General features: G+C 46.2%; 1 protein-coding gene across 2 annotated transcripts in view; it reads right to left on the bottom strand.

Annotated features, from left to right (window-relative positions):
- Positions 1-9,575: 9,575 nt before the first annotated feature.
- RPA1 (replication protein A1) overlaps positions 9,576-13,529 on the bottom strand; it is a 44,687-nt gene continuing 40,733 nt past the window's right edge. The window contains exons 16-17 of one of the 2 annotated variants that reach the window (XM_020909800.2): positions 12,024-12,110; positions 9,576-10,576 (exon numbers count right to left, since the gene is read on the bottom strand). In XM_020909800.2, the coding sequence (XP_020765459.1) occupies positions 10,472-10,576; positions 12,024-12,110 (192 nt within the window). In that variant the 3' untranslated portion in view covers positions 9,576-10,471. The remainder of the gene's footprint in view (positions 10,577-12,023; positions 12,111-13,529) is intronic. The other variant, XM_070478841.1, reaches the window with a different exon arrangement.

Genomic DNA, 13,529 nt, shown 5'->3' with positions numbered 1-13,529 from the left:
CTCAGCCGCTATCCCTGACTGTAAGGGTATTAATAGGACAGACGAAGGGGGGCAATAAGAAATGACAGGCAACTTCAGAAGAAATAAAATTTCTATTAGGCTTTGTTATAAGATTACATCAAAGCAATTCATATGTTTTAATCTGCAGAGAGAAAAAGCAACTACTTGGGGTTTGTGCCTGGGGGGCCGCCTCTGTGTATCACCACACAGTTTGCATAATGAACAATTTTCATTCAATCAGGATCTCAGCAAAGATAGCTCCCACTCCAAAGGTCCTCGACAAGGGCTCCTAGTTTTTATTCTCCCAGCTCCCCCTGCTGGAGGAACAGCACCTAACAGGGAGAAAAGGATGCCGGGGCTGCTTTCTAAGCCTCTGCTCTAAATTCAGGTCCTTTATTAGAGACCTGACTTTATAAATATCCGCTTCTTCGAACAGGAAGGACCTAGGAAGGTCCTGTGAAAGAGACCAGCCTGCACCTCCGTTAGCAATGCCTGTAAGAGGAGAGAGACTGCAGGTTTGTGGCATGAAAAACCCTTGCCCTTTCCACTTCGACCGAGTTAGGGATTTCAGAAACTGCTATTGGCATTCTGGCCCAAACATAGGGGTCGACTGAAGTTGCTGAAAGTTGACTGGTGGACATGGACGAGGGTGTACAACCCCTCATGTTATTCCTACCTGGCTAACCATCTTTCAAGTTTCCCAGCTGTCCACGTCTTCATAAAATAAAATGGGGAGAAAAAAAAAAAAGCTACCCAAATGGAAATGCATTTTCACGCACAATGGAAAACGTGAAAGCGGAACAAATCGTTTTGAGAAAAAAAAAAAAAAAAACTGGCACAGACGACGTGGCTTGGAGGAAGGAGAGTCCTGGGCGAGCTGTCTGCGCCAGGACCCGGGCTGCGGCCTAATCCCCGTTGATCCGCGGGGTTAGCGCGGCTCCCGTCTCTCCACCGAGGCTGCCGCAGAACCGCTCCGCTCCATCCACCTGGCTCCATCTCCAGCCCCGCGCCGGCTGCCTTCCCGCGGGGAGGCCGCGCCGGGAGGGGGAGCGACGTGAAGCCGTGTGAAACTGTTTTTCGAAAACCTGGGATGATCATTTAAATGTTTAAAATATGCACATGGTAATTCAAAACTAATTACCCTGAGCACATTTGAAACGTTTATGCCATCATCTCTGGATCCTGCCTACTGATTGTGCGGTACAGCTCACTCCTCTGTTTCTATAAACTGCTCCAGCGATTTTAACTTCCAGACTAAATCAGGCAGCGCCCGCCCTGCCTCTCGCCCCGGCGGGTGGAGGGACCCCTTTGCGGCTCCACCAGGAGAGGAGGCTGCGCCCTGCATCCCCACCCCCACCCCGGAGAGCCATTTGTCATGGTCAGGTAGCCCTGGCTGCCTAGTCATTGCTCGCAGTGCTGTTCATAATTGTCATTTCCATTATTTAATTTAGGTTAAAATGACCTCTCTTCGCACCTATACCTTTTCTCCTGCCCCAGCGCGGTCCTCTGCCTGGGCGGGGGAATGTGGGGGGGGGTGCATTTCCTAGTTCACTAAGGCGCAGCAGAAAGTTGCCTTGACATTCGTATCCACTTGGGTGCTTTTCCATTTTTTTATTTATGTTAAAAATTTTTTTTTTACCATGTTGTGTTGGTTTCTGAAATACAACACAAATCAGCCATAATTATACATACAGCCCCTCCCTCCCCTCCCCCATCCCATCCCTCCAGGTCCCCGCAGAGCACCCAGCTGGGCCCCCCGTGCTACACAGAACGGGCTCACCAGCCGTCCCTCTGTCACCTGAGAGTGTCTATGTGTCCATTGATGCCACCTTCTCCATTCGTCCACTCTTCCTCTCCCCCACCGTGTCCACAAGTCCGTTCTCTACATTCGCGTCTCCGTTCCTTTCCCTACAAGTAGGTTCACCAATGCTTTTCCATTTGGGGGTGAACCTGGGAAATTCAGGAAGACCAGGGTAAGGTGGGCTCGTGCACCAGCTCTCTTGAGAACAAGAGGATTGAAGCGGGCCCCCCAGAGCGAGCAGCAGCCACGGCTGAGCCCAGGCTCCTGGAGCCGAGGGCACACGCGTGCACACCCCCCCTCACACAGGGGGCACTTACAGGCTGCGCTTACACACCTGCTTACAGACCGGGCTAATTAGACCTAGGCAGGTCCTGAAGCAAATTTGGCTCCCCCTTTTCCAGGATAAAATGAGTTCTCTCGCCTTGGGGACACTAAACCAGCAGGCCAATAGCTGAGAGACTGAGAAGGCTGATGCTGAGGCCAAAATAACTTCAACTTCCCCCGTTTATTCAGAGAGATTGACCTCGGCCAAGAAGTGGAGTTGAAGGAGGCATGATCCTAGAGTCAAGGAATGAGCACCCATTTATAAATGTGCTCTGGATGCCAGTGGTGGGTGTTAGGCGTTAAGGAATACAAAACTCGGTTAGAGTCCCACAACCGGCTGAAGGTTGATAGAGTGAGATTACTGGGTTTAACTAGAGCCATTAAAAAGCTCTTCATTACCCCCACGGCACCGCCACCAAAGCTATCACATGAGCCATAATGCAAGGGAGAATTTTCATTCCATCAACAAGAGAGGGAGCCAGTCTATCTCTGTCCAAAGAAAATGAGCCGCCCAGCATGAAGCTGGTGAGGAATGGAGTGTACAACATTCCAATAACATCCCCTGCAGGATTTCCTTGGCGGTTTAGTTGGCTAAGCAGAGAGGCTGCGCTGGAGCAATCTGCCAGGGTTTCTGGCTGGCCTGAACGCCGGCTCAGGAAGCAGCCGACAATCGGTCAATTAAAGACAAAGGATGCTAGCTGGGACCCACATTCCAAAGGGCTTAATGTTAAGCTCCCTGTAAATCAAGGTCCAGGCCGCTCTCCTTGATGCTCAGCAATCTCACTTCCTATTTCTCTACAAAGATCAAGCCCTTGAGCCAAGCTGATTTCCTTGGTAACATCTGCACCCACTTTCCTTGCTCCTGCTCCTGCGCCTACAATGTGTGCCCTTCCTTCAGCTGGAGATGGATCTCTTTTCTCCCTGCCAATTCATTTTTCCTGCGCTTGCGATGACAACTCACATGTGTTGGGACTGCCTCCACCAGAGTCTGTTCCCTCCTCTCCACCGGCTCCTCTCCCATAGCTATTATTTTGCTTTTTTTTTTTTTTTTTCCCCTGCGGGATCCTACTTCCCTAACCAGGGATCGTACTGGTGACTTCTGCAGTGTAAGCTAGGAGTCTTAACCACTCACTGGACCTGCAGAGAAGTCTCCTATTTTGCTTCTTTATAAGAAGTACTCTACCATGTTGTGGGCCTTCCCCCTCACGGATGAAAATTTAGAGAGAACGGACTGAGTCTTATATTTCCTTTGCATTTCTTGTGGCATCTCAAATAGGGTTTTCACATTAGGAGACAGCCTTGCTAGATATACTGACTGACCTAGCGGTTTTATAGCTGGAGTGAGAAGTCAGGAAAGACGACTCGGCTTATCCCCCGCTTTCGCACCGAGCAAAAATTGCACCCCTCATTCAGATGTTCTCGGCGTCCTATAACTTGCCCAAAGCCAGATTTATTGCTCCTGCTGTAGAGTGTATCTTCTCTAAGCCTCACTTAAAAGCTACCACTTGGCAGAAGATCAAGTCAGAAGTGCAGGATAGCAGGTGATGGTGAGGGTAGGGGCGGGTGGGGAGGGCGGGGTGGAGCAAATAATTGAAGCTCCGAGAACTACCAGCTCAATATTTAACCTAACTGGTAATTTGCTGTGACAATTATGCCACGAACGGAACACCACTACTATGCAAGAATGTTGCTTTCTAATTAAGAAAGCCCTGCTTTTCCTAGCCTCCCCGCACTTGAATAACACACACAAAAGGAGACTCGGCTCCAGGAGCTAAAGGTTTGAATAGGAGGCATGTGCAGCTTGGCCGGGGTGTGCACATCCGCCAACGGGGAAGCCAGCTAACACCTTCAGATGGAGAAGGCCAGAGAGCCTTGGGGGCCTCTCACAACACGAGAGCCGTTTGACTGACAGGCATCTTCCCTGGGAGCCTGTGTGCGTGCTTTCACTGCAAATGGATGAGCTTTCCCACCGCCCGGCTCTCCAACCAGGAAGGCTCGGCAAGGGTTTGATCCATCAAGAGTAACTTTAATAAGGATATTCATAAAAAGTCCACGGCAACGAGTCTTCAAGATGGAGAGGAAGACGTGCATAAACACCCTAACCGCTGGCAGAAAGACAAAAGAATATTATTAAAATCATAGCCGTAAAGAAGGATGTTGCCATCTTCTAAATTGACTGCTAGATTCATGGAACATGGCTAAGCAAGACAAACCGTTTTCTGCTTAATTAGTGGCTCCTTTATGGAAGGTTTGCTGCCTGGAGAGAGCCCATTAGAGGTGGGGAGCTCGTTTATAGGAATGCACCTTCGAAAGCTATTCAAATTTTAAATAAATGATGGAGAGAGAAATTGGTGGTGGTGGTGGTGGAGTGGGAGGGTAGAGGTTTGCTGTGGAGACAGAAAACTTCCCCAAAAGACCAGCTTTGCATTCCAAGCCTAAGTGCTTTGGAGATCAGCTTTCCGAGGCAAACATAAGCCTCTAAAATTTTAGGCCAATAGAAATGACCTCTGTACCATGGCTGACTGAAGATATAAATAAACTTCAACATGAACAGCAGTGTCAACTGTGAGAGGGGAGATGAGAGCCCAATCCGAGCTTATTTTTAAAAAGTCCTCGTTGTTCTGACTGCGTTTCGGGGGGAGGACATTCATGGACACAAAGCTGCTGCTCCCTGCAGTGAGCTCTACTGCTTTCCCAGCACCAGCCCCTGGTTACCTAACCAAGGAATGGAAGCTGCCCCACACAAGTTAAATATAGGCTGAGTTATCTGCATTTTACAAGCACCAAGAATGTTAACTGAGGAAGCTGTCATTTTTAATGACAGCACAAACTTCCAATTACCAACTGGGTAATACTCCAGGGAGCAGGTATGATTTCATAAGAATGGCTCAAAATTATTAAAAGTTTACACGATTACTTTTGAATTGGATATAAATATATCTCACGAGGCAGGTGGAATTGTTTTTCACGTGGTCTGTATTCAAGGATGAAAAAGAAATACGGAAAAGTCTACTTTTTCTGAGATTTATCAAGAGCTAAGGAGGACCTGGGGGCAGTCCAGGGAGACAGCTATCAAGAGCCTGGCAAAGCTGGAGGGCTGCAAAAATGGCCAGGTGGTGGGTTGGGTCTCAGCCACAAGTTCAGGGGCAAGTCATAAACTCATGTGGCTTGCAAGCCCAATGCAAGAAAAGATATGCGTGCTCAGTCGCTCAGTCATGTCCGATTCTTTGCAGCACTATGGACTGTAGCCCTCCAGGCTCCTCTGGCAAGAACACTAGAATGGGTTGCTATTTCCTTTTCTAGGCGATCTTCCTGACCCAGGGATCGAACCCACGTTTCCTGTGTCTCCTGCATTGGTAGGTGGATTCTTTTCCACTGCACCACCTGGGAAGAGTTAGTCCTTCTATACCAGCCATGGTCAAACATTACTTCCACAGGAACCCTGTTTCCTTGGATGCTGCTACTGCTAAGTCACTTCAGTCGTATCCAACTCTGTGTGACCCCATCCCTGGGATTCTCCAGGCAAGAAAACTGGAGTGGATTGCCATTTCCTTCTCCAATGCATAAAAGTGAAAAGTGAACGTGAAGTCGCTCAGCCATGTCCGACTCCTCAAGACCCCATGGACTGCAGCCTACCAGGCTCCTCAGTCCATGGGATTTCCCAGGCAAGAGTGGGATGCCATTGCCTTCTCCATCCTTTGATGCTACTTAACTTTAATGGCATCTACATAGCTTTATCTGCCAGTGGTTACTATAGAATGAATAGCTGTTAGCAGGGGTTGTACGCATTTTCCATATAAATCAGACAGCCCCTGATCTAAATGAAGGTTACAATTTGTGAGTCTCAAATCACCTAATTCTTTGTGAAATTTTTTCTGATGACTTGAGTCTCCAGTGATCTCGCCATCTACTGAATTTTAATTTGAGTTGTGATACTACTACTTAGCCCCAAGCCTTGCTCCAAATAGACTGCAGTTCTTGGGGACAAGGTATTTTGATGTAAAGTCACCTAGGGGAATTCCCTGGCAGTCCAGTGGTTAGGACTCCATGATTTCACTGCTGAGGGCATGGGTTCAGTCCCAGGTCAGGGAAGTAGGATGCCACAAGCCATGCAGTGTGGCCAAAAAAAAAAAGTCACCTAGAGGGAGAAAATGGCACAGGTGGTCAATGAAGACAGGTGCTATGTACTTTTCTCAATGACTTGAAACTGCCATTCCAAATATAATGAAAAGATTTTAATAATCATTCCTCATTAGCTTTAGATAAGAAGCAGGTTAATTTGGGACTTCTCCAGTGGGCCAGTGGTTAAGAGTCTGAGCTTTCAAGGCAAAGGGTGCAGGCTCAATCCCTGGCTGGGGAACTAGGATCCCACATGTCATACAACGTGGCCAAAAAAAAATTTTTTTAAAATCAGGTTGATTTATAAAGCAAGTCAGATGTTTCAAAAGGCCATTTCTAATAGAAAACAAGAGGATTCAGGCCTCTTCTTGGCCACAACCATGTCCATGTGGTAGGCAGGAGGAAGCCACCATGGCTCCAGCCCTCTTCTCCCAAGTCAACCACCTGGTTTTGCTCCAGAGGATTCTAGTGCCTGCTCGAACCACCTGCCAGCTCTTGATGGTATACAAGAGGAGTTCAGAGGAGCTCTTACTGAACGAAGGCAAAGAAAGCACAATCAGATAAACGTACAGAATAAGGAGAGAGGCACACAGTCTCACAGTGGAGCAAAGGAAAATATTCTTGCCCATCAAAAGCTGAGTTTTTAAAATACAATGAGAAAGTATATGTATACCTAAAGTTAATGGACTTCCCTGGTGGTCTAGTGGTTGACAGTTTGCCTTTCAATGCAGGAGATGCGGGTTCAACCCCAGGTTGGTGAACTAAGATCCTATATGCCCCAACGCAAGTAGAAAAAGCCGGTGCACTGCCATGAGGACCCAATGCAGTCAAAAAAAGAAAACTAATGCAATGCTATATGCCAATTAGGTCTAAATAAAAATAAAACTTTAAAAGTTAGAAAATATGCACATCCGGTAGGAGAATTGGCTCAATAAACTTAGCCATGCACACACATAGCCAAATGCCAATTAAAATTACGCAGATTTACAAAAAAATAATGTAGATCTATTTTTATTGAAACAGGAAAGAGGTCCATTCTTTAGTGCTAGGAGCAAAGTATTACAGAATAATATGCATAATATAATCCCATTTTCAAGCTAAAACTATAATTACACACATACATGCAGAGAGAAAAGTAGTCAGCTATACAAGCAATTATTGCTGACAGGCGGGATTAAGGACAACTCTGTTTTTTCTTGTCTGCAGGTTATTTTTTCTACAATGAACATGGATTACTTGAGTTAAGAAATAATCAATGGTCCAAATAGTACCCATTCTTTTTTTGACATTAACAATACTTATCAGCTTAATAATAAAACATACTCAGTTGGCTTCTTTTTCAAAACAATGAAAATTAAACATCTAAAGTCTTTTTTGAGAGGGGAAAAAAAAATTATTCTCAAAAGTGTTTCTGAAAGTCATAGCTTATAAAACTAAGAGCTAACAAACCACATAAAAGAGGATGGGTAGGAGCCCTGGGGGGTGGGGGGGCGGATATTCTCTTTGAGATAAGGAAATAATCAATTTACTAGGGAGGAGTAGTGGGTTTCTAACAAGTGACAAGAAGAGACTGAACAGCCAGTTTCATTTTCTATAAATAAAATCTGAGAAGGCATATTGCCAAACAAACACAAGTCAATATCTAAACCTTTATATACTGGGCTACCAAACTTCACTTTTAGACAGTATATTAATTATGTAGTCAATAACTATGGGTTTCATTAGGGTATTAAACACCATAATCGATATTATTTATACTTTTCGAAGATGGGCCACTCAGGAAAAAACATGGGGGAGGGGAAGTTTTTGATCCTGAAGTTCAGAAAGTCAGAATGAGCACACCAGAGATTAGCAAGGCCTTAATGGAAAGCATAAAACACAGAAAATATGGACAGAAATCAGATTATTACCCTTTCTCCCTCCCTGCCTCCATCACAATGAGACTGGAAGGGATCCAAGAGCCATTTAAAATAAAGATGAAATGATTAGATTTTTCCCTAATTGTCTAATGCTGATGTCATGGTGTACGCAAAATAAACATTGATCTCTAAGTGAAAGATGAGAAATAGAATATGAACAGCCTTTCGAGGTTAAACTATCTCCAAGAGAATTCTAAGAACTGTGGGCCAGAATCTATTTAGGCGACCCTCAGGGACCTGAGGCTCTTAAAAGCCTAACAGTGGAGCCAATTTCTGATGCTCCTCTGCCGGGGATCTGCCTTTTAGAGGGGAATCTGCTCGACATGCCCCCTTGAGGGAGCAGCCCCATCTCAGAGCATCCCCCTGTGGGCGCCTAATCACATCCGCGGAGATGTGCTGGTGTCACCGCGTGGCCGTGGAGAACGCGCGGTAGCTGGTCCCGTGTTCCGGGAGGCGCATCGGGGTCACGCTGCCCGTCGGTGCTGTTCGCGGGGTGGGAGCCGTGATGGGGAGAGGAGGGGATGCTGGGAGCGGTAGATATAAAAGACTGGTTACCAGGCTGAAAGCTAGATTGCCACTTCCAACCCACAATTTGTCAATCCACCATACGCTGAAGACTGTAATTTTCCAGTCAGCGCTTTACGAGCAAGGTCAGACAGAAAGGAGGTTCCGTAAAAAATCGCTGAGGCCTTGGCCGGCGAGTCAAGTGCGGCCCAGTGGCCATCTTCTGAGACTAGACCATGTCCAGACAATTAAGAGGGCCTGGGAGAAGGCCATCCTAGGTTCTGAGCCGTGTTAGTCATCCTGCCTGACGCCAGCTGGTTCCTCCCGGAAGAGGAAGGCCAAGGATGACAGGTAGGACGGGCTCACTCCCCAGGTCTAGCAAGAGCCTCCATGAGCCACGCTCGCCCAGATTAAAAACCAGCGCCCAGCACGACAGGAAGACTGCAATGCTGCCTGGATGCTTGCAGTGAGGTGTGCTGCAAACACCAAACAAGGGGCTGCAGCGACCGGATAGATAATTAATATGATTAGGAACACACAGAGCAAGCATGTTCTTGCCAACTGAAAAGCCCAGTAGCATAATTACTGTTTTCTTACTAGCTCACTGTCTGTTCACATTTCAAAGCCTGGTTGGTGTTAAGACCGCTGTGTAAACATCAATAAAATCCCAAAGTGCCGGATCATCAGCATTCCGGGGCACAATGGCTTTTTGTTTTTGGTGTTTTCATTCTTTTAAAGATGCATTTCAAGGTTGCAGACATTAGGAAGAATGATCTCTATGCTTTGGATTAATCTTCGAGTTTGTAATGAGTTAACATCTCCCCCAAGTGAACATTTATTATGAAGGCTAATTAATTGCTTTCCAGTTACAAGAACCCTTTGCATTTAAAGAAAGTGGGATACATAAGCAGAGAATAAACTGTTTATTAAACAAGGCAACGGCAACAAAGGGCTTCTCCCTTCAGAATCCCTTCTATTTAATACAGCTTTAATCAAGAAAAGAAAACATACCAATGTAAGAAATATGTACAGGTAGAAAAGGCGTACCAACAGAAATGCAACATTAATTGAAGGGGAGACGAAAGCGATGCTTTGTAGTTGCCGGGATATCTCTAGGGGACAGCAAGTCAATGCTTATCAGCCTTCCTCAGAAGAGACCATTTTGATTAATATCAGACCCATCTGACTCAGTCTATTAAACCCTGAAGGAAGGATATTCTTTAGATATAAAAGATATGACTTTGATTAATAATTCTACCCTATTGCCATTCCAGGCATTAACAACTGTGTGGCCCCTCTAGAAAGGGAGCCTTTGAAATTGAGGAAGACAGGCTTCCGAAAACAGTCAAGTTCCTCCACAAAACCACTTCTCGGCGCTCCCCTTGGGAACGGATCCGAGCTGAGAAGGTGTCACCACTGGAGAAGCAGGAACCCGACTTACATAATTTATTTCACTGTCTACAGATTGAGGGTCAATTACTCGTGACATAATTCCTGGTTGAAGATAATGAGATCTTAGTAAAACTGACAAAAGCCTAGACAGGGAGTGAGTGGTACTACGGTCCGCGCCGCTGACCCCGAGGTCTGACACAGTTTACACCACAGCCCCGAGAGCGTGTTTCCCTTTGCTGCCAGTGGGTTCCCAGGTGTGACGGAGGCGATGGCTTAGTCCATGGCAGAGGGGTGCTCTGCACTGCTGTGGGTCAGGGCGGGGATGGGGGTGTGGGTGGAGGTCGGGGGTTGGGGGTGGGGGATTCGCTTCAGCCCTCTATCCCCAAGCTCCTGCCCCATTGGCAGGCTCCTCTCACATCGCCGCATTCCTCCTGATGTTCATGATCAGCCTTCTGCCGTATTCTCTGTAGTCCACAGGCTTCACGTCCACCACCGTGGCCTTAATTCGAGACTCATCCTTTGAAAAAGAGAAGCATGATTTGTGAACGAAGAAACGTCTGTGGCCATGTTCCTGGTTTCAATGATCCCAACAGGAGAAAGCACAAAGACATGCTGGGTTCAGAGTCCCATCAAGCCAGTAAAGAAGCCGTGATGACGAGTGCCCAGAGCAGGGTTTCTAGTGGAACAAAGGCCTCCCTTCCACACAGGCCCTTGAACCCGTTCTTCGTGGTCCCAAACACTCAGAAACCTAGACTCCAAGTGTGATGGACCATAGAGGGCTCTTCAAGTTCAATCTGTTCTCTTTACAGAGAGAGAAACGGGAGCCCAGAGGAGATAGTGACTTGCTGAAGCCACACCGTGGGCTCTGCGAGCAGGCCGGGGGACAGGAGACGTGCTCGCAGCAGAGGCTGAAGCCTGCCTTGGCCTGTCTCAGCCCCACGAGAGGCGACCTCACTGCCCTTCACCTCCCCTGTCCTTGTTGCAAGGGGACCGAGCCACCCTTCCATCCCTCCCTCTCGACCACTCCCCACCCCACCCTGATACCGTACTGCTGACTTTGAGAGGCTCATTTAATGCTCACAAAACCAAACACAGCTGTTAGCAGGCATTAGGGTTAAGGCCTGACAAGAAAACAGAACGAGTAAACCCTGAAACAGCAAAGTTTTCTGAATTCTCCCATCGCCCGTTCACTAGGGTGGACAGTGCCTTCAGAGGCAGACTGGGGTGAGGCCAGCTCAGGGCCTGCACAATCCAGCTCTGTACCTACAGAACCCAGTCAGATTTCTAAGCCTGGCTGAGCGTAGAACTCTGAGGCTGAACTGCCTGCGTGCAATTATCAGCTCTGCCACTTGCATATGAATTTAGGCAAGTTACTCAATTCTCCATATGCCTACAGCTTTTCACTGGCAAAACGGGGGGTAACAATACCTCCTCCACACAAGGTTACTGCCAGCATGAATGGAGACAAGGTATGCATACAAAGGGTGTGGAACAGTATCTGGCAGATAGTAAATACTCAATAAAGGCTGTTTTTTCATGATTTTACAATTGTATGATGTTATGAGCAATTAAAGGAATTTTCAAGGTAATTTTAACCACATGTGGTCTTTCTCTCATATACTGACTTTAGAACCCGAACCATGTGGAAGATGTGGGTCCATTTTGTCAGGACACAAACCAAAATCCCCCAGGTTTAACCAAAGGCCACACAGCATGTTTTCTTTGGATGTTAACACTGGACAAGACCCTTAACCTCTCTCTTGGTTGGTTTGCTCATTTGAAAACAGAGCTGGTAACAGTACCCCATGTTGTTGTGACTCAGTGAGTAGTAAATGCAGGGTGTTAAGTGTTGGGTCTGGAACACAGTAATCGAGGAACTGACAGCTAACGCTGTAATGGGGTTGTGGGTGACAAACAGCTGATCTGTGCTGCTATCCTCATGCACCATGGGTGACATTACTCACATTGTAGGTCTCCAGTTTGACCCTGATCCTGAACGTAAAAGATCGAAAGTTGGCATTCTGGAAAACTTCCTCAAATGCTTGCTCGTTCTGCAGAAACAAAACGTAAAACTGTAGGAATGGAAACTACCAGACCACCTGAAAATATCTGTATGGTTTTTGAAAAGACTTGGAGGAAAATCTCGGAGAAAATGATCACCTCCCAGTGGCTTGAAATTTCTTAGGAATGACTAATATACAGGTGAGGTATCATCGCATAAAACTGTTTAGGTAGAATTTTATTAAAAATTAAAATATTCTACCTAGAGTACTGAATTTCATACAGACAGAAAATGGAATGACGGCTGCCAGGGGCAACAGAGAGTTAGTGCTTGATGGGTACAGAGTTTCAGCCGAGGAGGATGAAGAAGTCCGACAGCTGGATGGTGGTGGCAGTTGCACAACAACAGGAAGGTATTTTAATGCCGCTGAACTTACATACTTGGGCTTCCCTGGTGGCTCAGCTGGTAAAGAAGCCGCCTGCAACGCAGGAGACCTGGGTTCGATCCCCAGGTTGGGAAGATTCCCTGGACAAAGGAAAGGCTACCCATTCCATATTCTGGCCTGGAGAATTCCATGGACTGTATAGGCCATGCGGCTTCCCTGGTGGCTCAGAGGGTAAAGTGTCTGCCTGTAATGCGGGAGACCTGGGTTCAATCCCTGGGTCAGGAAGATACCCTGGAGAAGGAAATGGCAACCCAGCCCAGAACCCTTGCCTAGAAAATTCCATGAATGGAGAAGACTGATAGGCTATAGTCCATGGGGTCACAAAAGAGTTGGACATGACTGAGGGACTTTCACTCACTCACAATGATAAATTTTATGTATATTTTATCACAATAGAAAAAAACTGAAACACTCTTAGGAAACACATTTCTAAACTTTCAAAATCTGTGATGGAATAGATCTGAGGCTCAGAATCTTCAGAACAAATTAAGAATGGGTGAGGACTCAGGAAAAAAAGTTCAAGTTGTCATATATACATTATTTTAGCCTCTGGATTTACAGATGTAGTAAAGTGAAGAAGGCAGGAGAAGCAGGCAAAGGTTAGGGAAGAAGTTTAAAACCCACAGTTCTCTCTCTCTCTTTTACTGGCCTCTCAGATACTATTTGATTAAGCTTCTGAATTAAGAAAATAAAAAAGTCTGGTAAACGGAGGGATTAGAGAAAGCATTTTACACAAATATGCATAAAATAAATGTACAAGAACTTTTAATAAAATTAATAGTTCATATCAGTCAAGTATTATTTGCAAGCCACTTGGAACATGAAAACAGCTTTGCTATATATAGAATTCTTTGTATAAAGGTTACTACACACACACACAGTCCTCAGGCTTTTGGGTATGTAAATAAAACAATGTGTTAAACCTTCAGAAAATTGTACCAGCTGCCATCATTCTTTCAAGATTAGTGAAAGCATGGAGCATATACTCCAAGAATATTATGATTCCTGAGGGGAGAGTTTCTA

This window comes from Odocoileus virginianus, chromosome 17 (genome assembly GCF_023699985.2).
Source record: "Odocoileus virginianus isolate 20LAN1187 ecotype Illinois chromosome 17, Ovbor_1.2, whole genome shotgun sequence".
Classification (NCBI taxonomy): domain Eukaryota; kingdom Metazoa; phylum Chordata; class Mammalia; order Artiodactyla; family Cervidae; genus Odocoileus; species Odocoileus virginianus.
This window is presented reverse-complemented; position numbering and strand designations above follow the sequence as displayed.